Source organism: Marmota monax, unplaced genomic scaffold (genome assembly GCF_021218885.2).
Source record: "Marmota monax isolate L192 unplaced genomic scaffold, Marmota_monax_Labrador192_F-V1.1 WCK01_AAM20220418_F8-fsc00020, whole genome shotgun sequence".
Lineage (NCBI taxonomy): Eukaryota > Metazoa > Chordata > Mammalia > Rodentia > Sciuridae > Marmota > Marmota monax.
Window position 1 is genome coordinate 18389922 of NW_026692912.1, and position 23974 is coordinate 18413895.

The 23974-nt window shown below is 46.9% G+C and overlaps 1 protein-coding gene across 10 annotated transcripts in view; it reads left to right on the top strand.

The window, feature by feature from the left end:
* Positions 1–5068, top strand: part of Gapvd1 (GTPase activating protein and VPS9 domains 1) — an 88200-nt gene extending 83132 nt beyond the window's left edge. For all 10 annotated transcript variants that reach the window (XM_058581756.1, XM_058581761.1, XM_058581760.1 and 7 more), the window contains one exon: positions 973–5068. In XM_058581756.1, the coding sequence (XP_058437739.1) occupies positions 973–1113 (141 nt within the window). In that variant the 3' untranslated portion in view covers positions 1114–5068. The remainder of the gene's footprint in view (positions 1–972) is intronic.
* The last annotated feature ends 18906 nt before the right edge of the window (positions 5069–23974 follow it).

Genomic DNA, 23974 nt, shown 5'->3' on the forward strand with positions numbered 1-23974 from the left:
ACATCTTTTGTCTGTCTGTTTTTTTTTTAATGGTGCTGGGAATTGAACCCAGGGCTTTGTGCATGTGAGGAAAGCACTCTACCAACTGAGCTATATCCCTTTGTCTTTCTTTGAACTCTAAAATTACAATTCACTTAAACATTTTATTTTGAACATTTTGGGTGTGACCATGCAGTTTGGGTGCACACAGCCCCAAGTGACATCACTGAATATTAGCACACCCCAGCCGCTGATATCTGAAGTACATCTGACATATATCTTCCTAATCTTTAGTGTTGGTGGTATTTCTGCAACTGAAACTTTTGGCTCAGAGTCAGAAACCCCGCACACAGGCAGGTGCAACTTCTCCTGGCCTTTGCTGTTCTGTATTCTGAGTGTGATCTGGCTAGTCCTTCTGCAGAGCCATTTTGAACAGATTTTAAGGAAGGGGGCTCAGCTTGTCCTATTTAAAAACTATTTAATAGCATATGTCCTTTCTGTCCATGTGAAAGAAAGTGAACAAACAGAAGATGTTCTGTGTCCCCTCTGGGCTATAGGGGGCACATTACCTTTTTTATTTATTTTTTTTTTACTCTCAGCTGATTCTACCTGGACTTCCTAACCAGATATTATCAGTTAGCCCACAGCATTTATTTTCTTATCTAACTTGCTGGAATCCTGGACTGTTGAAGAAGATTATGGAGATTAGTTCAGCCACCTGAGGGGCTACCAAGATTAGGTGATTTGCCAGGATGGAAGGCTCTGGGTAGTTCAGCTAGGATTAGAACCCAACTGCCTTTCCAGTATATTGTTTATAGATTACTTCCAAAAAGCAATGTAGAGTTTATTTTCAAAAGGACTGGTATTTCTTTCACACACACACACACACACACAAAAAAAAAAAAAAAAAAACATTTAAAGAACATATGCTAAGATGACTTGGGCAGAGCTTAGCATCTGAGTAATTGACTTGTTCATTTTTCACTTCTCTAGGCAAACCCACCTTGCCTGCTGTCCACTGTGCAGTACATCAGCAGCTTCTATGCCAGCTGTCTGTCTGGAGAAGAGTCCTATTGGTGGATGCAGTTCACAGCAGCAGTAGAATTCATTAAAACCATTGATGACCGAAAGTGACCAAGACAAAGGCCCACCATGGCAGCAGACTGTTAGTCAGGCAAACAGATCTCTAAGAAAATGCAGCAGCTGCTTTGAAGGCTGAAGATTGTTTTTGTATAATATTGTACAGCATTCAGACATTTTAAAACAGATCTTTACTAAAACAGATTAATGAGCTAACAAGCAGGTTCTCTTTTCTTTGGGCTCTTTTCCTTTCTAAGTTGCATATTTAATTTTCTTGTCCCCAAGTAGAGAATAGTACTGCTAAAAGGGACCACATTTTTTCAGGTATTTTGAAATATTGAAAAACAGAACAGAATCTCTTAAGGAATTCCTAGACGTCCATTCATGGATACCCCATTCTTTCCTATTGTTTAAAAAGAACAGTACACCTCTTTTAAGATGCTGTCTTATATGCATCTAATGGAAGAAAGATACCAGCTGCACTGAGGGTTATAATAGTGGTGCATTTGTGGCATTATCTATAAATACACTCACCTAAGTTGAAAAGCTAAGAAGGAAATGTAAATATAATATATATTTATATTTGATGTAATATGGACATCTTCAGATTCTAATAAACAAGGAATATTGCTGATAGTAGGTTGTGAAAAACCCTCTTGTGAAATGGTTTCCTTGACAAAATTTAAGCTGAGCTTAAAAGCAAAAAACACAGAAATATTTATTAAAGTGTCATACAGGTCATTGAACTCTTAGATGTGGAATCTGATGAGGAGTCTGGAAGTCCCTGAGGAGGTCATGTAGGCACAGCATTCTGTGGAAGCACGTGAACCTGCACTCCTAAGAGACAGACTCTCTAGGTGACATAAAAAGGAACAGTAGACAGCCAAGATATCAGTGTGGTACTTCTCATCTAAAATACTAAGTATGCTATAGAAACCCCAGACAGAGCTCCTTATAAACCTCCTTTAATTGTAATATATTTTTGATGATTATTCACATTGAATGCACAGACCAGGAATTCAGTGAATGTCATTTTTTTTAAAACTAATTTGTATTGTCTGCTCTAGTGATACAGGTTTTACTAGTGATAAACTATTTTAACCAACCATACTATTCTTATGGAAAAAAAATCTATTTTGACAGGTTTCTGTGCCTTTATTTCCCTATTCTGAAAAAAAGTAATATGTTTCAGTAGTTTGGTTTGAATTATGTATTGATAATTAATCAGGAATGGGCTTTGGTGTCTGAGCAACTGGCCCAGGAGGTACACCAAAGCTTCAAGCACAAATCTTGTACACAGGCCATCACCAACTTGTTCTGCTTTGTATGTTTCCTAAACATGTTTATCTTCTTTTATAACAAACACAGTCCCATTGAGCCCCTCGTTGCTGGCAGCAATTTTAGGCATTTGTTTTTAAGGGAACTGTGACAACCAGCCATGAGCAGGTGGATACAGAAGCTGTCTGCTCTCTTCTTGAGATCTCTGTGTCTCCTAATGCCAAAAGAAGCTGGATTTTTTTTCATGCCTCCACTTCTTGCTCATTTATTTTAAAACACCCAAATAATAAGTTATACATAGGAGTGTGGGATGTGGTTTCTGTCTTTTAGGGAAAGATCAAAATTAAATTAGTACTACAAAATGACCTTTTGAATGTTAGGTCAAGAAATCCATGTACAGGGCTGGAAAGTCACTCAGTGGTAGAATGCTTGCCTGGCATGCTCAAAGCCCAGGGTTCAAGTCACAGTACCACACAAAAAAAACAAGTGAATTTGGGGGCTGGGGTTGTGGCTCAGTGGTATAGCACTTGCCTAACATGCATAAGGCCCTTGTTCCAATCTCCATCACTGCAAAAGAAAAAAAATCATGTAGAAAGCCATGTGCTTCTTGGGCTGTCGCTCACTATCAACCCTGCTTGAGTATTAGAAGTCACAACCCATCATAAGTACATTATAAGACAAACTGTATGACATGACTTCTGAGACCTAGATGGGGGTCCATTTACTTCAGCATTTGATTGAGTAAATGTTAGTCAATTGAAGACTTAGAAGAGTTGGATTCATTGTTATGGGACTTAAATCATAAATCAATGAAAGATTTTTTTCCTCTACTATGGTAGCTAAATATATTCCATGTTTTATCACTGTGGAAATAAATATGAAGATGTGGACATTGCACCAGGGTTCTTTTCTGTGGAAGAGAGGTTGTGGATTTGGGGTGTTGGCAAGAATTGGGGTTCTGCAGTGCTCAAGCAGTATTGACGTAGAACCATTGATTCAGAAGCTGACCAAGAAGCATAGGACAGCCGTTTCAGGGACAGCTCCCCCTAAAGTCCCTTTCAGGAGCAGGGGGACTTCATCATTAACCACCACCTCTCTGGGTTCATGATAGTATTTCTTAAAGTGTTGATTTCTGAATCAATCATTCTCTGTATGGCAATGATAGTATGTGAGACAGAAAAATGACTATTACATTTTGGGGAGGAAAGAGGAACAGTTGTTCTTCAAGGCTTTTTTACTACCTTCTAATACGTGTTTTACATGAAGGATTAGTACAAAGGTACAAAATCACCATTGGGAACATTCAGGAGCCACCAGTTATTATACAGAACTTACAGAGTTAATGCACATTCTATGGAGAGACAGTAGCTCAGCTCACTGCAGTCTCGTGGAATTTTCTTAAAAGAAAAACCATTTTGTATTAATATTTTGTTTCTGGAAGTAAGAGAAATACAGATTGAACACAGTCTTTTCTTATAAAGCTTTTTTTTTTTTTTTTTTTTTTAGGAAAAAACCTAGTGAATATTTTGTTGTTCATCTTCACTTTAGGTAAAACCTCAGCCATAATAATTGCATTTTTTTTCCTTTATAAAAACCTGCTTAGGAAAGTCTTTTATACAGATAGGTAAATCACAGCAGTAAGAAAATTAGGCTTTCTGGGAGATTGAAAATAGCTATGATGCATGGTTTTCTTTTTCTGTTATATCCTGGAAGCCTGTGTTTAAAGTGGACTTTACAAATACATGTTCCTAAGGTGCATAAGCAGGACAACAAAAATCCAGCCGAAACAGTATGGAGCTGTGTTCTTGCCATATGAACTGGTATCTGACAGTTGCCAAACCTAGGCACCATCTTCCTATTGCTTGCTTTAAGAATTCCAGTTTGGGCCAAGTAAAGGTCAGCTAGGTGTTTTAAATGTATGAGTCTTGAAAATGTCTTCTCTGCTGCCAGTGGGTGTGAAGAGGGAAGGCAGGAACATGCTTGTTCAAAGGCTGGTGAATAGCGTTAGTGGACTGCATAGACGTGATAGAAATGTAGTGCAGTTAGCGTCCTCAGCGGTGTAGCCTGGGTGGCCTTCTGCCTTTCCAGATTTGTTCCTTTGAAGAAAAATCTGTTTTCCCTCCCTTTAGTTGAGTCTATATGTAATTGTTATAATGGGGGGGAGGGGTCAGAAACCGTCTTCTTGAAACTCAAAAACAGTTTTAGTAAGTGGATTAACAGTAATGGGGTATTTGAGATGTTCTGAATGCCAAAATTCTTGAAAGATTTGCCAGATTAGTAATTACTTAATGACTTAATGTATGTTAGAATGTAGGTTACCAAGAAGCAGGATGACCAAGAATAGCTCTATTACTCATGAGAACACTTGGAGACATGAAGGTAGATCTGCTGCAGCAGGAGAGCTGTGGTTGAGCTGCAGAGTCCTGTGGAGCAGCACGAGCCACCGCCAGAGCTCAGGATAGAGGAAGGCCCAGCAGCACTGGCCTCTCACCTTAACTCGCCTCTGCCAAGGTAATCGTCTTGTCTACCGTCTCCTCCTGTGCTTCCCCTGTACTAAAAAGCTTTGTACTGCCTCCTGTCTCAAAACTGGTAACACCTTGAAGCCTCAGTCCATGAGCTTGCACAATCTTGTATATGAACAAGAAGCCCATCCTGTCTCCCAATGTGATTACTGCTGTATGGCGTCAATCTGTAAAACTGATTAAAAGGGAGAGCAGTTTCATTCACTGGCCTTCATGTTTCCATCATCTATTTTGTATTCAGAAGCATTTCTGAAACTTTATTTGGCTTTTCGAATATGATTGATGTTCTCCATGGATTCACACTGTCCTTTTCATCTGAACATCCGAGGATACTTGTCCACATGGGACGGGAAGGAATCCAAGTGGCCCAGCAGCGCTGAGAGATGGTGAACAGCCGCTGTTTCTGCACACTTCTGTCTGACATTTGTAGCTGTTCCTCAGCAATAGTTCTGAATATGGAAGTGTTGTACAATATGTACAGAAGCCTGTACAACCCTTTCAGCAGAGGGTGGCTACTACTAGACAGGAGCCCCAGCTTACATAGGCCCGCTCCTCTGAGTCTCCTCACTGGTGGGCAGGTGCTTTCTCCATGTGGACTGCACTTCATTTAGAAGGAAGCATTTGAAAGCTGGCTTTGGGGTTGGTTTTCATTCATTTGATTCAGTATTAAAGTAGGTGGGAGGACTTATCTGAAGTTGAAAGTAGAATTCAACTTCCCAACTTGGAGCTGCCTATGTCTTGTTAGGTTTGTCCACTCAACCCTCTCTCTAGATAAGTGGCGCTGTAACTTTTCTCCAAAAGACACTGAGCCAGCTCCTCCTGCCTGCCTGAGGTGCTGCTCTGCCCTGAAGATGACCCTGGAAAGCCAAACTAGATCTGAAGCTATAAATGTGACCCCTGCCTAAATAATTACATGAAGAGCTTATGCCTCGGTAGAGTCCTTTCTATCTGCGTAGGGTAGTGAAATGCAGTCCTCATACTTCAGAAAACATTGACCAAAAAACCATATTGGCTGGAAAATCTCTGGTTGTGGGGACCCAAAAAATGTCTTCCACATTTTGTGCTAAAATGGAAAAAGCTCAATTCTGAGTCCCTGGATCTGCTGTAGACAATGAAAATGAAGCCATGGTAATTTTATTTTTGTTAATTGTACAGAAATCAGCATATTGCTGGCTAACTGCATGAAATCTTATACTCTCTCGAAGAGTATCCAATATTATTTTTTAAAATAGATATTTTCTCATCTGCTTTCCTTACCCCCATAATTGGTAGTTTTGATAAAACTTTTGTAACCAGGGCTGTTGACAGACACTGCTGCTGACCTGACCCTCCGTGACTAAATGAATTATAATATTTTGGGGTAGGACCCAGGAATTAGTCCATTTTTTTTTTTCAGCGCACTAGGGAACTCTACCGTTGTCTCTTAGACTTCCTGTTAAGACTTTCCTGGTGTGCTTGTTGGCTTATATTGGAATCCATAGGCAGTGGCACCAGGAATCTTTAAAACAAGTCCTCCAGGTGACTCTTACACTCAGATGAGTGAGAATCCCAGGAGAGCCAGCATTCATAAAGAAAGGGCCACTGTCTTCCCACCTGTATGGCCACCTGGGACTATTATTCATAGAGCTGCATGCCTGTGCTCCCATAACCATATATCAATTTCTGGGGAAGAACCCAGGAATCTGCATTTCTGGTAAGGGCCTCCAGCTGACTCATACTCAGGAAAATTTGGGATTCATTACAGAATCCACACAAACACCTGGCTCCACATCCCACCAGGAACATTCATATGAATGGGAGTCGACCCTTACAAGGGACGAGGACTCTTGCCTGCTGCCAGTCCAGTAACCCTCTAAAGATGTCTCTTCACATGCTTAAGTCCACATGTTTTCTTCATTCACAATCCCTGAGTTATGTAATGCTGTCTCTTAACCTCAAGTCACTACACATCCCAGGAGGATTGTAGTCAATGATATACACAAATTTGTTTCATCTTTTTGTCTCATTTTCCACTGTATGCTTTTAAAATGTCTGTTTCAATTGTGTCTTGTGTCCATTTGAAACCTATGTCCCCTGTTTAACAGCAACACCAGTAGCGCAGTCCCTAGCCTCCCCCCAGTGCAGCCAGCCTGCCCTACTGGAAACAGGTCATAGCTGCCAGCTCCCCAGTCAGTACGGGCACTCCCACTCCTGGATTTATTTTCTTTCCTCTGGCCCACCTTACATCTTAACCTCTGGTGACCCTGTTTTCCTTCTCTTGTGGCTGTGATGGTGATAGGTGAGGCCACCTCTGCTGCTTGGATGGGTGGGAGCTTCAAGTCAACCATGCCAGAGGAGGCAATTGTGCAGTAAAGGGTGAGAGGGAGGGGGTGAGGGCCATCCGACTGGCACAGTGCAGCCAGCAATGTCCAACAAACCTCCACAGCAAGATAGGACCACACCAACAAACCTAAAGAGGTCTTGCCCCTCCCTGGACAAGGACTTTCTTTTCATTAACTGAAAAGCCAAGGGTTTCAAGTGGACATGCATGTGCCAGGCTCAGGAACTGGAAGGTGGGTCTCATCTGATCTCTGCCAAGAACCAGACCTAAAGCAAGTGACAGCCTCTGGGAAGAGTGTTTATTGATTTTGGCTCTCTGGCCTCATGGGTCCCATGCAGTCTCTCGTTTTGTCACGTGTATCAAATCTTGAACTATTACTCCTGTGCTGCTGGCACTTAACTGAGGGCACGTAACTGACAAGAAGTTACCAGAGACTGCCAGGAATAAGGGGTGCTTGGACTCCTGGATAGGAAATGCTCTCCACTGAGCTGACTCCAAGGGAACTTGAGTCTTTCCAATGAACAGAAATTTTAGGTGCCAAGAGTCTTTCCAACCTAGCATATAGACAGCTCAGGCTGGGAAATCCTGGAAAGACACCCTTCAGACAAAGGCCAACAACACCCTGGTTGAAGGCAGCCAGCACTGGCTCTGCTCTGGTGGCCCAGGAACACCAGCACCCGTGCACAGAGACATCACTCAGAGAATCTATTTTTAATTGAAAGATTCAGCTGAGAGCTTAAGTTCCATTATGATCCGTGGCCATGAATAGGAATCATGAAATGCCTGTCCTGGTTTTGAAACTTTAATCCGGAAGTTCCCTACTCATCCCTCCTCAGCGCCGGCTTGCCCTGTTTTAGCCTCTCTTCTTGGCTGCCCCCTTATTCCACCCAAATTTCCTGAGGAAACCTCTCCTGAACCTGCCTCTGCTGCACACAGTGCCCTGCCATTTCCAGGCCTCCCTCGAGCCCCTCCTAGGTGCCCTGAGAAATGAAGTCTGATCAGATTTCTCTTCTGCCTGAAATCTTTTCTGTTTGGGTTCCAGCCTACCTTTACAGTACACCCCCTCCAATTCCATCCAAGCCCCTCAAAACTTGTCACCTCTAACCAAAGTGCAGCTAGGCCTTTGCTCATGTCTCTGATATGACCACCCCTACTCTGCCCCACGTGGCCCTTCCTGGAGGACATTCCCCAGATGACCCTTTTCCTACCCTCCTCATTGAGGCATGACCCCCTCTGCCCCCCAACCTATCCCTCTACACGACAGTGATACCCCTGGAACATGAGCTCTCCTGTCTCCAAATGGCAGGTGCCCCAAATGTTTGCTGATGGGGGTGATGGGTAGCTGGAGGAACTCCTCAGTGCCAGTATTCTTGCCTTCCTTCCTAATTCGGCTCCTGCCAAGTGAGGGACTTTCCCTCCTGTACCTCCCCGAGCCGGGGCTCGGAAGTTCACCAAGCCCACAGCCCCTGCCCTCGCCGTGCTGGTGTGGCTGGTGGAGGCACTACCGAGCACCAAGTCTCGGCCCGCAAGAAGGCTCCACCGCGCCCAGAACCCCGGAGGTCCATGGGCACCTCGGCCGCCACCGGGTCTGGGAATTCGGGGGCACATGGGGGAGTGGCCGGCTCCTGCCGCGGACCCCAGCGGGTCGCGGGGTGGGTGACCTTCCTGCCCTCCTCCCCTTTGGGATCCAGGCGCCCTGTGGGCTGCCACGCGTGGGTGCTGCTGGACCACGTGGGAGCGAACAACCCGGAGGAGGAAGGCTGAGACCAACGCATGGGGCAGATGACATGCCACACCCTGTAGCCTCTCCTGTCTACTTGCAGCCGACTAGGCTCAGGACAGCCAGGAGGATACCTCATCCTGCCGGGCTGACTCCCTGATCCCACCCAAGTATGCTTGTCCCTTTGCAGTTTGCACCCCCTTGTCTGAGGGCAGTTTCCTCCTATTGGGGGAAGTAATCATTCTCATCCTTTTTATTATTTGAGGTGGCATCTACAAACCTATGTGCTGTTCTTTTGGAAATCCTCAGATTTAACCTCATTTCAGGGTGCCACCTGCCTTGCACAGGTGCTTTTCTAGAATCTACTGTTCCCTGGATTGGTTTCTGGGTTGGCCAACTTCCTCCCAGGGCCCTGCTTTGCTGTTCCTTGAGTGACATCTTGTGGCCAAGTATAGGTACAAACCATTGGCTGAAAAGGCAGCTTAGCAAAGGGCTCCTCCAGCCTCTGGAAGAGCAGTAAGGATGCCCAGAGGGAGGGGGTGCTCTGGGGCATGGAATCAGCCTAGCCCTTCACTAGGACAGCTCTAGACAGACCTCAGAACTGGCCCAGGTTCTCTGCTTTAAACACACTAATACACCAGGTTCCATGAATACACCAGGATCCCTTGTAGCCCAGCCTGAGTTCTGGCAAATAGTCATTATTTCCATCACATTAAGCTTTTCTGTAGCAACTGAATGACAAGGTTATTATTCCAACTTCACAGGTGTTGCGAAAGCTCTGCTGCATAGCCAGTGCCTTGAGTACAGCTCTGACCTCTCTAAAAGACCTCTCTGGACACAGTCGTGAGAATCACAGGAATCCACCTGTCCCTTTCTGCAAGGAGGCGCTGCTGGAGGTACCTGTGTTGTTAGTCACAGTCACACCTGCAGCTGCAAGACCATTATTTTCATGTGCCAGGTGCAGTGTGAGTGATTACACACAATGCCTTCCAGCAAGCTCAGCATTATAAGACCCATTTTACTGAAAAGGAAGCTGAGACTCAGAAAGGGTGAAGTGGCTTATTCAAAACCTTACTGAAATAAATAAATAAATGGCAGAGCTACGATCTGAATCCGGATCTTAAGTATTCCCAAGTCTGTATTTTGTAGCTATGATGAGATCTTGTCTGCCTTCTACAAAGCCAGCCTCACAGGACTGTGTGGGATCATGGGATCTGGGGAGGGGAAGGGGCTCTTCAAACTGTGGAGGATGCTGCCCATGACAGTTCCTATTATCCCAATCCTGGTTTGCACTTCTTGTGCATGTGAGTCCTCGAGGTCAGGGCTGAACACCCAGCATAGAGTGTGGCACTTGGAGGACATCAGCAAATCAGATTGGATTTTAGTCTCCCAAGGAGGGAAGATCCACTTTGCCAAATCCAGTACAGGTGCAATCCCAGTATCAAGGCCACAGCAAGGACAGACTGATCTACCGTATTCAGAAAGAGAAGGGGTAGGTGACCTTCACCTCCTCCTTTGTTGCAGCTGGCTGGCATCTGAATTCCCCCCCCCCCCGCCGCAGGGCCCAGACAGTAGCTGGGGATCCCTTGCAGACCCTGCAGAAAGCAGCAGGGTAGGTAGAATATCAATATGGCTGTGAAGGTGGAGGGACAGATGAGAGAAAGCCTCCAGGTGACAGGGTAGAGCAGTCCCACTGGGCGGCTGCCTCCTCCCTGTGCACAGATTGAACCCATGATGAAGATGAATGGGAACCCCTTTGCTGGAAAATGTGGTTGCAATTGAGATGGCTACCTGAGCTGAGGGGTCCTCCCACCAGCCCCAAGCAGGAAAATATGAGGATTTGGAATTTCAGTAGCAGCAGTCACATGGTTAGCACAGAAACTAGGCAAAACTGATCAACACCCCCAATTACAGGATAAATGATTCAGGACACCCATTAGCCTGGCAAGAATTAGCGGACTCAGACAGCGGCCTCGGGGGTCAGGCAGCCACTGCAACAGACAACAGCTTGCACAAGAAAAAGGCAGCCCAGATGGGTGAAGACCCCTGGCCCAGCTCAGGCCTCAGTGAGGTGGTGTTAATGACCAGACACCTTTCCTCCTGTGGTTAAGGGATTTTAATGGCTGGTTGAGGGAGACGATGTGGGATTGTCTTGTGGCTTATTTAGCATCCACTATGAAAACGACCATGCGTACAGCATCCAAATCCCTCACTGGGAGGCAGGACTGATGAGGACACTGTGTCTTCATCTTTCCAGACTGAAAAATCCCAATTTTTCTCAATATGTCCACTGCAGAGCAATATGTGATCATTCGGTCACATGCACTGTGGACCAGGAAGGAAGTTTTGCAGAGCGATTAAATATTGTTGACAAGATTGCAGGGGGCTGGCTTAACTCACTTCAGGTGCTCTCGAAGCATTCGCACAATGGATAAGCTAATTACAAATCATGCCTATTTATTCATTCAACAGGGCCTGGGGGAAATTCAAAGAGGCAACACTGTCTTAACTTCATTCAATTTGTAGTCTGTGATTAAACGGAACACAGCTGCAAGGCCCCAGCAACACTGCCCGATTCCTGCCTTTCCCTGGATCAGGCTGACCCCTTCTCAGGGAGCCACACCAATCCTCAAGCAGGGTCCTGTCATCCTTCTTCTGCCCCTCAGCTGCCCACGGGATGCTGTGTTTTGGGGCAAGGCCAGGCAGCAGCCCTCACTTCAGCTCCCTTATCTGTCAAGTGGGCAATGCCCTTGCTGCAGGATTCCTGAGAGGAATAAGGGAGATGTTGGGTGTCCCCTGGCTGTTCCAGAGCCCGGTCAGTCACTGTGTGGTGAAGTTTGTTCTTTGGCCTCCTCCTCTGTCTTTGTACACTCACGGGCTGTCACTAAGTCAGAGGACCTAGGCTCGTCCAGACAACCCATGACCATAGCAAGCTTATCTACTGATCCTTGCCCAGCACTGGATGCACATGGCCTTGCATCACCTCCTGACTACAACCCTGGAGTCCAGACCTCCGTGCTTGGACAGGGTGACCAGCCATCTCCATCTGCCCAGCACTGAGGGTTTTCCCTGGATGTGGCATCATTTAGGACTAAATCCTGACAGTCCCAGGTGAACCAGGACAGTTGGTCACTTTCACTCTTGGCACCCACGGAACTCTCCTTCCCCATTTCCTAAAATAAACCAAAAATAAGGCTAATGTTACCTTCAATCTTGAGAAACATCTGGGAGACCCAAGGTTATTTATGATCATCAATAAATGACAAGATCCAAACAGCCAATGTTTGCTCAGTATTTCTAGATTTTCATGGTGTTTTTAAATCACTGGATGAGTGTTTTGGGGCTTCCTTTCTGCTTACGCTGTACTCTCTGACTGAGTCCCACTGAGTCCCATGGCAAGAGCATCGGATCCTCTTCTCTTACCCCCATTGAGGCTGCAGACCTGGCAGCTCCTTGGATTCTGTAGCCCTCTGCTCAGCATGCAGCTTCTGCCCCTCTTTTCTGCCTTTTCTCTTAGATGCTCCCATATTTACAAGGGGTCCGAGCTGGGAAATAGGTATTAGCTTGAATTTCCCTTTGTGTGGCTCCCAAACAGTCAAACATGGGAAATCTCACAGCGTTCAGCCTAATGTAATGATGAAGTTCAGGCCAAGGTGCAATTTGAGGTAGCTTAATCTCTTTGAGCTTCAGTTTCTTATCTGAAAAATGGGAATCTTAATAGCTTCTGCTTCCCAGTGTTGCTGATGAGATTAAATGAGATGATTCACATTTGACCTTTTGACAGTGTCTGGCTCATAGTAGGCATTCTCTCTATCGGAGCCTTTATCCTGGGCTTATATCTCTGTCCACCTTCCTGAGCTGACCTGCCAGTGGCACCAGAAAGAGAGGAAGTGAATGCATTGACTCCCTCCCATGCATTTCCCAAATGACCTTGAATTTGGCTGGGCTGCTTTCCCTCTCCAAGGGCTCTTTCTCTGCCCCCGCCCCTTCACTTGGAGGACTCTTGGTAAAACACCCCATTTCCCATGGCTCCCCATGGGGGGCCTGATGGGTTTCCAGACGTGTTTCCATCCCCCCTACGGTTTCTAAAACATACAAATCATTCTGGCTGAACTTCTGTGTTTCATTACTAGGAATGCATATTTGAAAACAACAGAGGGTGAGGTTTAAAAGCAACATGCAATTTTTATTACATATATCTCCAAATCTGCCATTAGGCCCGTCCCCGCGGTGTTATTGACCTTGATTCTTTCTCATTTGCATCCTGCATTTTTCATCCTTTGGAATATGGTGTTTTGGGACTTCTCCATCATTAAGTGGATTTACAGCAATTTCCCTGTGTGTTTTCTCCAAGGGATTCTGTTATGAGATGCACATTAAATCTCCATTAATACCTCATTATCCGACTGATAAGATTACCATGATAATGAGGCAGAAATTCTAATTGTTTCACTTCTTATTGCGCCTTCCATTTAATCCTTTACTCTACCTGGAAGTTGGTCACAAGCTGGTGAGCACCAGGCTGGAAAAACCCTTCCCATTGGCAGAGCGGAGGCTGGGATCATTGGGATCAGTAGTGACTGGGGAGAGAAAGGGGGTGGGATGGTGTTTCAATGAAAACCTGGCACAAAGTTTGGGGGTGGAGAGCCATCTGGGTGGGCTTGGTTGAATTTAGAGCACCCCTTTGCTCTGGTCCAGTACACACTCACACACACACAGTCACTCACAGGTGCACACACAACACACACATGCACACACACTTCAAGCTCAAGCCTCCTGACTCATGCTCTATTTTCCTATTTATTTGGATCCCCTTCCAGAACATTCCTAGCTCCAGCACACTCCATGAACCTGCCTTCCAGAATGATGAACTTGTTTAACAGAGAAAGGCTGTGGGCCAGGAGACCCTGGGGGTAAGGGAGGGAGGGGACAGAGACAATGAGAGAAGAAGCCTTTTCAAGGAGAGCCTGTGCTCATCTGCTACAAGTCAGGGTCCCTCCATCTATTAGGTGAGGTTTCCCCTGAAATGGTCCTGTGAACAAGAGTCCCTCAGCTATCTGGTGTAGAATGTGTGAGTCCTGCACTTGTGGCCAGAAAGTTCCCTGGAGTGAGGTTGTTTGGACTATAGAATATTCAGACCCCGGGCCCTTACCTGCCTCTTCTACTTGAAGAGAAGGCTCCCAATCACACAGGGAGCTCCCAACCCAGTAGGGGCCCTCCCTTGAGGCAGGGAGAATATTTTCTTTCTTTCTTTTTGTTCTTTTTAGTTATACATGACAGTAGGGCTGTATTTTGACATATTGTACATACATGGAGTATAACTTCCCATTCTTGTGGTTGTCATGGTATGGAGTTACACACATTGTGTATTCATATATGAACATAGGAAAGTTATGTCCGATTCATTCTACTGTCTTTCCCATTCTCATCCAAGGGAGAATATTTTAAAAGCCTCTGCAGCAAGTCAGAAATAGTCAGAAGGGTGGTGCTGTCACAGCAGAGGGTCTGGCTTGGAGAAAGAGCTCTGGTGTATTGAGTTCAGGCCCTGCCTGGAAGCAGGAAGCAGAATCCACCTATGCAGAGCAGAAGGGCAGCTTGGCTGCAGGCAGGAGAGGAGCTAAGTGGTGCTCAGGTGGAACAAGCAGTCCTTGCATACTTATCTTAGGCTTACAGCAAGGGATGCTGGTTTCCAGTTGCCTTCTCTTACTAGTGAGGAAGGAGAGTTAAAATAGAAAGGAAACTTGGGCTCCTTAAACTGCAGACAAAAAAAGCCAGGCCTCATCAAGATCAGGTTAATTTCTATGGAAGCAGAAAAACTGATAGTGAGACATCTGTTGCCTTGTGTCCAGACCCCTCCAAAAAGGCACCAGTTAGATAACCTGATTGGACCAAAGAGTGAGTGAAGAATTTGTGGGCACTGAGTGCCTTGCCCAGGATTGGGGTGGGGGCCAACTTACTTAACTTTTACTTTAACCCCTAGACAACAGATACCCATTGGCAACCCCCTTTGGGAGCTCTGCTTTCTTTCTATTACTTTAATAAATCCTGCTGTTTTGTTCTCACCTTCCAATATTTGTGTCCGGGAATTTCATTCTTCAAATTGGCAAGGTAAAGAACCCACCCAATCCAGCTCTGTGCTGAGTTAGTTTTCTAGGGTAGCCATAACAAAGTTCCACAAACTGGGTGGCTTAAAACAACAGAAATTTATTCTTTCACAGATTCGGAGGCTAGAAGTCCAAAATCAAGGTGCCAATGGGACCATGTTCCCTCCAACACTGTGGACAGAATCTCTCTGTGCCTCTAGCTTCTGGTGGTGGCTTCAGTCCTTGGGATTCTGTGGCTTGTGGCTGTGTCTCTCAAGTCTTTGCTTCCTTGTCACATGGTCATCTTCACCCTGTCTCTCTCCTCTTCTGACAAGGACATCAATCAAACTGGATTAGGGCCCACCCTAATGATTTCATTTTAGCTCAATTCCAAATCAGGACACATTCACAGGTATCAGGGGTGAGGATTTCAATACATCTTTTGGGGAAACACAATGTAACCCATGAGACCTTCTGAAACATACCCATGAAATTAAACGATTAAAGAAAATATTAGACAAAGACTAGTACAATTGGCTGAACTTGCAAATGGGGTTCTCAGATGCTTGGGCCTCATTGTAATGAGGCATCTGGGGCTGATAACATCTTCCAGATCTGAAGGCCCTCGCAGGCCCACATTACAGTTGTAGAACCACAGACTGGCAGAGGTAAAAGGCTTCTGAGACCCACCAGTTGCACCCCACCCTTTTCTTTAGTGCATTTTAATCATTTTTATTTCACCCCAAAGTAGTATAAATACATAGTTTTTTTAAAAATTAAATAGTACTAAAAGTTACTAATAGAAAGAAGCTAGTGGTCCCTTGGCCCTTCTTCTCTCCCTCCTAAGTTCTTATCCCCAAAAGTAATTATTTGCAACTATTTACTATTTTATGTTTGTCAATAATATGTTTACCAACCTTTTTCTTTTCCATGATGGGATGGAACCCAGGGCCTTGCCCATGCATGTGTGGCCAGTGCTCTGCCACTGAGTCACACCCCCAGCCATGCCCATTGTATTAATTAGGTTGTTTGGGTTTGTTTGTTTTTGTTAGTGTGTTAGAAGAATTCTTTGTATATTCTGTCTATTAACTCCTTATCAGATAGAAGATTTCTTCCCTCTTGTCTGTCCCCAAGTTATCTTTCCACTTTCTTTATAATTTCCTGTGATGCACATGTTTTTAATTTTGAGAGTCAAGTCGAAACTCAAATTTTGAGATGAATCTCTATTCTCTGCTTCTGTGGCAGGTGAGGTCTGCATAAGCTGCAGGTCTCTGCAGCTGAGAAACATGTCACAGCTCTTAGTGGCGGGCCATGACCCCAGCAGCTCACCATCCATTTCTTCTTTCTGTGTTCTTGTCTCATGAATTGGAAGAACGAAATCCAGAGACCAGGATGAGTGACTGTAAGAGTAGGGTGTGGGACTGGGGATGTGGCTCAAGTAGTAGCGTGCTTACCTGGCATGCGCGTGGCGCTGGGTTCGATCTTCAGCACCACATAAAATAAAATAAAGATGTTGTGACCACCGAAAACTGAAAAATAAATATTAAAAAATTCTCTCTTCTCTCTCTCTCATGTGTGCATAGAAACAGAACTCCCACAAGGTGAGAGGGGCCCTTCCATTTTCTCCCCTATTCTCCAGAAGCAGGGGGTTGAAGTCAGTGAATCTGCAAGCCTGGTGGGTCAGGGTGGGGGTGTCTGGAGCTGCCTGGAATGGGTGCCTGCATTGGGCTGGCTGGCCTGGGCCTGGCTACTGCAGATGACAGATTGGTGCTCCTTGGCTCCCTAGCAGCCCTGGAAGCCCACCACACTTCAGGCCCATGTGGGCTCCAGCCCAGTCAAATCCTCACGCTGCTACTCCACTGCTCACTCCACAGCAGGGAACAGTGAGCTGGCTGTGCGGCGAGTGCCAAAATTTATCTGCTTTTTCTTTTTTCTTTTTTGTCTTAATGTTCTTAATAGTATTTTTCAAATAACAATTTTAATTTTCATGAAGTCCGATTATCAATTTTTTTTTCTTTTGTGGGTTTGGTATTGTGTCAAAGAAACCTAAGATCTTAAAATTTTCTCCTATGTTTTCTTCTAGAAGTTTTGTAGTTTGATATTTTACTTTCAGGTCTGTGAACATCTTAGATCGGTTGTTTGACATCCTTTATTCATTTTGCAAAGTTTGTAGCCATTTTGATTTCAAATATTTCTTCCTTTCTGTTCTCTTCTTCTGGGATTCCAATAACACATATTTTAGGCTGGTTGACATTGTCTCATGAGTCTTGTGGGTGCTCTGCTCTGCATCTATTTTTACCCCATTGCCTTTTATCTTTGCATTTCAGTTGGACAATGTCCATTGACTTGTGTCTAAGTACAGAGTCATTTTCTTTCTTTCTTTTTTTAAGTCCCCCCCACCCAGTGCTGGTGTTTGAACCCACGGCCTTGCACATGCTTGATGAGTGCTCTCCCTCTGAGCCACACCTCCAGCCCAATGTCATTTTCTTTTACTCTGTTTTTTTTTTCCTAGCAATTTCATTATATTCTTTCTTAGAGTTTCCATCTCTTCAGTGAAACCCCCCAACTGATCACACATGTTCACATTTTCCCTCAAACCCTTTAACATTAATCATAGCTACTGAAAACCCCTTAATATAGGCTGGGTGTGGTGGTGCACACTTATAATCCCAGCAGCTCAGGAGGCTGAGGCAGGAGGATCAAAGCCAGCCTCAGCAATTTAGGAAGGCCCCAAGCAACTCAGTGAGACCCTATCTCTAAATAAAAATATAAAATACGGCTGGGATGTGGCTTGGTGGTTAAGTACTTCTGGGTTCAATCCTCAGTACCAAAAAAAAAAAAAAGGCCTTAATATGAATGTGCCTCAACTTATAATAAAGTTTTGTCCAATTAAAAATGTATTTACTATACCTAGTCTGCCAAGCATCCTGCTTCAGCAACACCGTGCACTGTGGAGTCTCCACTCTGAGCTTGTGGCTGACTGGGAGGTGGGCTCTGCCCAGCGCCACAAGACAGCATCCATAGCTCTAGCCCTGGAAAAGATCAAAATTCAAATTTTGAAGTCTGGCATTCTACTGAATGCATACCACTTTCACACCATTGAAAAGTTGAAAAACCCAGTTGGAGCAGCCGCAGGTCCTCCTGGCCCAGCCACTGGGCTGTCGCTAAGTCTGGTTCCGCTCATTGCTTTGTCATGGTGGATTTTTTTTTTCTTTCCTTGCTTCTTTGTGTGTCTCATAATTTTGGGTTGAAAGCTGGACCTGGTGTAGAGGACTGACCACCTGAAAATGGGCGCACATCTTACTCCAGGCCTCTCCTCCAGGGAGTGAAGTCGATCTAGCCAGCAATGGAGCTGGGTTTGGTTTTGTCGTTTTGTTTACTTGCGGTGCTTGGTGTGCCTCTAGATTTACCTCACTTGATAACAAGGCATCTTTTACGTGCTAATTTGCCATAAGTGTATCTTTTGATGGAGTGATTTAAAGTCTTTACTTTTTTTTTTTTTTTTTTTTTGGAACTGGGGATTTAACCCCAGGCACTTTGACCACTGAGTCACATCCTCAGCCCTTTTTATTTTTATTTTGAGACAGGGTCTCAATAAATTGCCAAGGCTGACAACTTAGTGAGCCTCACACTTGCAATCCTCCTGTCTGGCCTCCTGAATCGCTGGGTTTCAGGAGTGTGCCACCATGCCCAGCTCTTCTGCCCATTTTTACTGCTGCTTGATATTTCTCTGGCCTTGGTAGGTGTTACAGGTGGGCCTGGTTTGCAAGAAGCTCTTCCCCAAGATCTACCCTATCCTCAGCTTTAGGTCTTCCTGTTATATTTGCTCCTCAGAAAGTGCCCTCTCTGTGTTCTTGCCCCCACCTCTGCCTTAGATCACGGTCACTTGTTAATGCTGCTAAGTCTGGTGGCATTCTCCAGTGTTCAGCTTTAGTGTGAGGCAGGCATTGGTCAGTGATCCCCAGGGTCAGAGTGCAAGATGTATTTCTGCCCCTCTCCTAAGTTAAGAGGGTTTTCCTACTTGATTCCTTCACCCACAAAGTGTCTTCATCTGTCCTTGAGAGCTTTTCCCACCCTGTCCCCAGCTGTTTTAATCCATAGTGGAGAGAGGGGAACTGGAGACCCAGGACTGCAGGAGGCTTTCTTGGGCCTCTGCTAGGGATGTGATCTTCCATATGAACACTTAGGAGCCTGCACGTGGGCAGGAAATCCTGTGTCCACAGCACCCAGGGGTGCTCTGCCTCACACTGGCTTACATTCTACCTTAGGCAAGTTGCAAGAATTTTCAGCCAATGTCTTACTGGTCTTGGGTGGCTGTGTTCCACCCACTCACAGGATTGGATTAACCTGCTCAGAGCGCAGAGCCCTGGGCCCACTCACTCTTATTAGGTCCCACCTCCCAACACTGTGGTTCTGGGGACTGAATCGCTAACACATTTTGGGAGGCACCTTCAAATCACAGTAGACAGATTCCTTGCCATCAGCTTGAGTGGTGCCCAGCATCTGTGCCATTGGGTCCCAGCTGTCCTTGTGGGCTGGTTGGTTGTCTCGGGACCTCAGCTTGGAAGAGCTGTGACTTTGCCAATCACCCTCTTATCTGGAAGCTAGAAGTCAGTGTTGTGTTTACTGAGTGCCTCCAGCATGCCAGGCTCCCCCAGGCATGGCGTCCCAACAGTGGGTAAGACAGGCAGCCCTGCCCTCATGGGACACAAGTCCATCCTGGTGGACCTTGCTGAGGCCTCCCCAGTGGTGTAGAGCTTTGGGTTCCACCCTTCCGTACAGCTACTGCAGAATTGGGGCTTGAGGGGACAGCCCGCCCATAAGAGCTGCTACAGCCCTGGCCCAGTGTGTCCTGAGGCCCAGCTGGCTGCCAGCTGTGCCTGGGTCCACCTCTTCCCCTGGCCCTGCCAGCGAGAGACTGGGCCCCATAGTGTATTTCTGTGTGAGTGTGAGGGGTGAGACCAGACTGCTGGGCCTTGGATTCCAGCTCTGTCACTTATCATCTGTGACACTGTGACCAGGTTAATTCCTTCCTCTGGTCTTGTTTTTCTCATCTCTAAAATGGGAGTTGTTTTTTCTTATCTTGCAGGTGACAGCATGTATGAGGTGTCCCTAGCAGGTGCCCAGCAAGGACACAGCTGGGTGGAGATGGGAGGGCACTTTGCCACCCACTGGTGACCACCTGCTTCATCCAGACCTGGCTCCAGGAAGCAGCCTGGCCCTGTGCTTCTGAGCTCACTGTGACCAGCCTGCTGCGGATTGAACAGGGGACCATCCTGGGGAGGTTTGGGGCGAAGCAGAGCTGGGCCAGTGAGTCGGGACTATCAGCCGTTGTTGTTTTTTTTTTTTTTAATACATTTATTTTATTTATTTTTATGTGGTGCTGAGGATCAAACCCAGGGCCTCACATGTGCTAAGCAAGCGCTCTACTGCTGAGCCACAACCCCAGCCCCTCTCAGCCATTGTTAAGGGCAGGACTATGGCTCATCTTGAACCCTAAACCCAAGATATCAGGATGTGACCTTACCTGATCCAGGTGTGATGGTGCGTGCCTGTAATACCAGCCACTCAGGAGGCTGAGGCTTGAGGTTGGCAAGTTTGAGCCAGGCTCTACAATTTAGTGGGATCCTATCTCAAAATTAAAAAAAAAAAAAGAAAAGAGGGAAAAAAGGACGTGATCTAATTTGGAGACAGGTATTTATAAAGTCCCCCATCTTCAAAAAAGGAGGTCGCTGGGTGAGGCCTAATTCAACATGACTGGTGACTAGTGTCCTTCTAGACAGAAGCCCAAATGGGGAGAGCCCCACATGAGGTGAAGGCAGAGTTGGGGCTGCTGGAAGCCTGGCAGCACCAGAGGTCACCACAAACCACCTGAGGCCAGGGGAGAGGCAGGGAACTCGCCCACACAGCCCTGGTGACACGGTAATCTCTGACTCTGGCCTCCAGGACCATGAGACGCTATGTTTCCAGGGTCTAAGCCACCCAGCTGTGGAACTTAGTTCCAGAAGCCCCAGGAAGCTAAGGTTGCACTGAGGTCACAGCCTCCAGCAGGAAGGGCTTTGGAGGCAGGACCTTGTCCCCTCTACTTCCTGTGGCCTGAGGACACTTACCTCTCGGTAAGTATCTAGTTCTTGCCCAGTCACCCCACCAGGGCTGTTGGTAATGTCACTGGCCACAGTCCTGAAGTTTGGAGGGGGCTGTCCTACCTATGCTCAGCCCTGTTCCACAGCCATAGTCCTGAGGCCTTGGGCTCAGCAGGCACAGTGCTGCCCCTTCTTGGCCTTAGCCATGGCCCAGAGTCTTCTCTGGCAGGGGGGGTGGAGGCATGTTTTGAGTCAGGAAAGCGGGGCCAGTGTAACTGGCTGTTGTGTGTTTCAACTTGTTTATTTGGGGTGGTGCTGGGGGAACCCGGGGCCTCGTGCATGCTCTGTAAGCCTCAGCCACTGAGCCAGATCCCAGCCTCTTATTTTTCAATGAATACACAGAAACATAAACACTGTCCACACTGACGGAGCAGGGTTTCGATACAGGTGTGCGTTTTGCATACTGTTCACATAGTTTCAATGTATTTCTCTCTCAGAATCCTTTCTTCTGGCTTTTTGAAATGTTCAGGGCGTAACTGTTGCCTGTCATCACCCTGCGGCAAGAGCTCACCAGAGCTTCTTGTTCCTAACGTAACTCAGTGTCCACTGGTCACCCTCCCCCGTGGCCACTCCCTCTCACCACGCCTGCTGGTCACCACCACTCAGCTCCAGCTTCTGAGGTCAGCTCTCTCAGGCCCCACGCATGAGGGGCACCTGCGGTTCTTGTCTGCTCTCCCTGCACGTCAACGTGAATGGCAGGCTTTCCTTCTCGTGGCGGCTGGATGGCGCTCCCCGGTCTGGATACACCACGATTCCTTCATCCATCCGTCTCTTGATGGGCACCTGGGCCGTCTCCACCTCCTGGCCGTCGTGGAGAGCGCTGCAGTGATCGTGGGAATGCTGACTCCATTTCCTTTGGACACCCTCAGTGGTGGGACTGTTGGATCATGTGGTGGTTTTAGTTTTAATTTTTTGAGGATGGACTTTCCATGCTGTTTTCCATGGTGGCTGTACTAATTTACAGTCCTGCTAATGTGCAATTTTTTTATTTTTAATTTTGCTGAGAGGCTCTCTTCTCCCAAAATAGATTCTTCCCTTAAGAGACCTGGCAAGTTTGGAAACTGGGAAAGCTCTCTGTACACGAGTGTTCTGCCTGTGAATAGACACACAGGGGCGGGACTGGCCCAAGGCCGACAGGGTGGCAGCGGCAGGTTGGGGCTGATGGGTGGAGAGGGCTCTGTGCTCACTTTGGGTTCCAGGTGGACTTAGTGGCCTAGGGCTTGTGTCTCGCTTCCTCATGAAGGAAATGGGGCCTGGGCCAGGGCTCCAAGGCCCCAGGACCGGCATCCTCCTGGCCTTGCCTCTCGGTCCAGACAGAACACACCTGCACACCCTTGGCTCCAAGTCCTCGCTCCAGGGTTCCTTGTACCTGTTGGGGTTCATGCACCCCTATCCCCAAGTATGTTGTGAGATAAGGGACTTAACAGCAGGAATAGCCCTGGCACCCTTGTGGAAGGATCTAGAAAGCAACAATCTGGAAGGAAAAATGAGGATCAGGGAAGGCGTTGCCTGTCAGTAGGTCTGCAGAGCGAGGGGGGCACCCGACTTGACTGTGCGGGCGCCCCCTGGAGAAGACCACAGGAGCCATGGCTAGGGTGCAGGGCTGCCCTGTGCGTCGCCAGCCACGGGTGCACACGGGCCCCAGAGGCCCTCCTCCTTCCTGGACCATGCTTATTCCTCTCCTGGTGGGGTCCCTCTCCCCCTCGAGAGCCTAGAACTTGAGCACCGATGCCCAAGTTCAACTACTTCCGTGCATTTCACTTTGTAGTGTAAGGAGACGGGAGAGAAAGAAAAGGAAAAATGGGTCACAAACACAAAGACACTTGGCGGAAACCAGACCAGTGCAGCAGTGGACGCGGCGTCCACTGCTTCTCCACACTGTGGGTGCTCCCACCCGGCACCCAGGTGGGTGGTGCTTCCTGGCTTGGCAGGGTGACTTAAAGTGTCCTCATTCCTGTCATTTCCATCCCAGTCGGCCCTCCGAATCCGGAAGTTCTGCATCTGGGGACTCAAACCAACCTCCAAGTGAAAATATTGTTTAAAGTTGTGTCTGCGGTGAGCAGGTACAGGCATCTTTCTTGTCATTATTCCCTAAATAATACAGTATAACAGCTATTTACATAGCATTTGCATTGCATTAGTTACTACGAGTCATCCGGAGATGACTTAGAGTGCACGGGAGGGGGCTCTATGCGAATGCCACGCTGCCGTGGAGGAAACTGGAATGTCTGTGGATTTCGGTGTCCGTGGGTGTCCTGGAACTAATCCCCCAACGGTTCTGAGAGGCCACTGTATCCCCGGCTGGCCCCGTGGGATAGTTAGCAAAGCAGTTTTCCTCACAGCCAGGACTAGTCACCACCTGCTTGTTCAGAGGTGTGAAGGAACCATGGTGGCCTGATGGCTTCTGGTTTAGGGGATCTATTGCTGTCCCTCGGTGGGAACTCATAACTGCAAGGATGGGAACAAATATTTGCTGGAGGGTCCCTCTGGGTGAGAGTGGCGAGACTCCTCCATCCTACCCTCCACCTCCTGGCTTGGGAGGAATAGCGGGATGCTGACGGGAAACACAGGCCCCATCCCATGATGAGCCAGTGAATTCCACAGGCCCCGTGACACATGTCATGTGCAGCCTTTGGGTTCCCTGGCAGAAGCAGCCTTGTGGAATCTCATGGGGACCAATAAGGCCTCCTGCACCTCTGTGGATGGTGGTCTTGGCAAAAGCCTTTCAGGTTGGGAAGCAAATTGATATTCAGAATAAGAGTTCAAGGCAGCGAGAACAAAGACCAGTTCCATCTATGACAGAAGGGGTCCTCAGTCACTGACCTGCCACCAGGTGGGATCTGGTCTCC